General features: G+C 49.8%; 1 protein-coding gene across 5 annotated transcripts in view; it reads right to left on the bottom strand.

Annotated features, from left to right (window-relative positions):
* The window catches only part of RAB3GAP1 (RAB3 GTPase activating protein subunit 1 (catalytic)), an 88,293-nt gene extending 85,668 nt beyond the window's left edge, over positions 1-2,625 (bottom strand). For 3 of the 5 annotated variants that reach the window (XR_001362603.1, XM_014541777.1, XM_014541778.1), the window contains exons 1-2: positions 2,573-2,607; positions 2,411-2,466 (exon numbers count right to left, since the gene is read on the bottom strand). Coding sequence is in view for 4 of the 5 variants with exons in the window: in XM_014541777.1 (XP_014397263.1) it covers positions 2,411-2,466; positions 2,573-2,590 (74 nt within the window). In the remaining variant the exon portion in view is untranslated. Of the gene's footprint in view, positions 1-2,410; positions 2,467-2,572 lie in introns of all 5 variants that reach the window. The other 2 variants (XM_005868871.2, XM_005868872.2) reach the window with 1 other exon arrangement.
* Between the last annotated feature and the right edge of the window lie 447 nt (positions 2,626-3,072).

Below are 3,072 nucleotides of genomic sequence, written 5' to 3'. Positions count from 1 at the left end.
CCTGCTCGCTTCAGTGCATGGCTGCCGGCCGCCATCTTGGCTGACAGTTAATTTGCATAAGGCTATGCTGATTAGCCAATGGGAAGGGTAGCGGTCGTACGCTAATTACCATGTTTGTCTTTTATTAGTGTAGATAAGGAACTAGAGGATTTTAATATTCTATTTCAGGATGTTTTAAATATATAGGTGGGGGAAAGTGATCCTTTTCCATTCAATACTCTGCTGTTTCCTCATTCACACCCAACTGTCATCTTCCAAGGTTCAGGTTACATTTTTCTAACTGCCTTCAAGAGAAGAAGTTATTACAAGTAGGTCCTTGGGTTACATCGGAGATCCATTCCTATGGCGCGACGTAATGCGATTTTCGCCGTAAGTCGAACCCCACCTACATAAGCACCTAAGTCACTCACATGGAGCACATACACAGCAGTAATGAAGCGAAACAATAAAACAAATTTAAAAGAAAGATAACAATTCCTGCCCTTTACTTGTGGTAAATAAATAATAAAAAAAACATAAAGCTCATATGTACATATGTCAAAATGACGGCACTTTTTTTTTTTTAATTAATGGGAGATGGTGACGCAACTACGAAGCGACGTACGTGGAGTCCAACGTAACCCGAGGACTGCCTGTATTTCACATTCAACAGGTCTAAAACTGCACTCTTCATGCTCTGCCACTTTATCTCCACTCTTTCAGGAAAGAAGCTGCAGTTGAGTTTGCTTTTTTCTACTCTCAAATTTCCTCGAGTTCTATCTAAATCTTCTTTTGAAATGCCTTACAATCCTTTCCTCTATCCTTTCTCTCCAATCTCCAAATCACCAACCTAACTATGGATAAAGGTAAGTCACTGCCTTAATTTTACTTCATCTTCTGAAACAACTCTCACACCACCTCTGCCACTATAAGATCAAATGTCTCTTACTCTTGTTCTCCAGTGGCTCATGCTCAGTGTGCTCTGCAGACCCACCGGCAACAGCAACATCCCCTGGGAGGGAACTTGTTAGAAATGCAAGTATTGGGGTCCACCTCAGACAGACATAATCAGAGACAAGCATTCTGGGCCACACCAAAGTCACTGGTCTCTAATTAGCTTTGGAGGGTGTCCATAACCTGGTCCTGTCTTCTTTAGGAATCTTAGTTCTAAGGTGACCTGCACTCCAGTCAAGCATTTCTTCACGAAGTTCCAAAGGTTCATTTTCACCGTCTCTACTCGTGTCAGTACCTTCTCATGTCTAACCAAACGCTTCCTACTTCCCATGCCCGGCTCATTTTCTCTCTTTCCTATGAAAATATCTCCAACAAGGCTAATCCATAACAATACCATCCTTACTTAAACTGCTGTGTTTACTGTTAGTGCCAGTGGCTTCCAATGTAACTATCTGCTGGTTGGTTTGGTGAAATACGGGTCTAGGGTTTTGTTTTTCTTCTCTTCCATTAGCATAAATTCTGGACACACAGTATCTGCTCACTACAGCCTTGCCAGCGTGGTTATGTCTCCCTGACTTCGCTTTGCTGGAAGATCCCACACGTCAAGCTGTTATTACCGCTGAGACCTTTTATGTTTTCCTATGTCACCTAACGACATGACATCCACAAGTGACCTCTCCCAGCCGGAAAGACGACAAAATGCTGCTGCAAGCTCGCTCACACTCGAAACCTGGGAAGCTGAAGGGTTTCTGGGACACCGAACACTAATCTTCATCTAAGCGTGCAACCCTCCGCAAACTTGGCTTCCCACTAACTTCAGTGGCACAACAGTTTCCGCTGTTCAGTGGAGCTGGGCAGGCACAGGGGACCGGGGCACACTACCCACGGAGTCAACGCGTCCCGAGGTCGGATGCAGACACTGGAAAGGCTATTGGAAAGGACGGGGTGGGAGGGCAGGGGCCGGCGGACGGCCAGATGCAGACACTGGAAAAGCTATTGGAAAGGACGGGGTGGCCGTGCAGTGACAGGGGCCGGCGGACACCACCTGTCAGTGCGCCCGAGGCCTCCTCCCAGGGAGGGTTCACTCACGTGACGTGGAAGGAAAAAGGCAGCTGCGAAGTGTATTGCTTATGTCCACGAGTTAAACATACACGGAAATAGTGCGGAAGTGGCAGCCACGGAAACTGTGCGTGTGGGCAACGACCAAGGTCCGAGGAAAGTGGTGTGAGGACAAACACAACTTTGTCTGAGAGCCGAGTCTCGGGGTTCCGCGGCCGGGGGCGGGCCCCGGCTTGTCAGACGCCAGACGCGGAAGAGGCGTTCGGCTGCCCCGAGACGGAGGAGGCGGGGACCGGGGACCCCGGGGTCTCGCTTTTCACAGAGCAGTGACGTCACGTGCGGTCAGGGCTGAGGGGGCGGCGGAGGGGACGCCAGCCGAGGCCCAAGGTGTTGCGAACCAATGACACGACTCACTCACCTTTCCCACTCGGAGGCAGTGGTGAAGTCCGTGAGCTCAAACACCTCGGACTCGGGCTGCGGGGAGGGGGGGGAAGAAAAAGAAAAAAAGAGATTGAACGTCCAGGCGCTGAGGCAGAGGAGCGCGCTTGCAGGCAGGAACGGGCAGGGAGCGACCCCTCACCTCACTGTCGGCCGCCATCTTGAGGACCGCCGGCGCCGGCGCTGGGGCTGCTGGGAAGAGGATGGGAAGGCAAGGGGAGGAGGAAAAGAAAGGCCGGGAGCTCGCGGAGGCGGGGCCTAGAGCCCGCGGGGCGGGGCCTTGATGCAGCCCCGTCCCCGGAGGCACCGCCCCCTGTAAGTCCTGCTTGTCATAGTCTTCTCATTAAATACATTAAAAATCGCTTTGAACTTGAAATTTTCCTATAACGAATTCAGGAAGGGACCAGAAGAAAAGAGGCAAACAAGACCCTAGATTCCCAGGATAAGATTGTATTAAAAACCTAAAGCGCTTTGAGTTTTCATTCATTCTCCCTTTGTTGGTTGCAGGGCACTGAGAGGTGCTCTAATACTCACTCTTTCCCACCTACGCCCCTCAGAGAATTTACACATTTTAGTTAAGCCAGGAAATAAAAATCATCGTGCTAGTTATCTGGTTTATGGAAAGAGCAAAGTGCTGTTCAG

This window comes from Myotis brandtii, unplaced genomic scaffold (assembly GCF_000412655.1).
Source record: "Myotis brandtii unplaced genomic scaffold, ASM41265v1 scaffold278, whole genome shotgun sequence".
NCBI classification, from domain to species: Eukaryota; Metazoa; Chordata; class Mammalia; order Chiroptera; family Vespertilionidae; genus Myotis; species Myotis brandtii.
The sequence above is the reverse complement of the archived record's forward strand: the minus strand, read 5'-3'. Positions and strand labels throughout refer to the sequence as shown.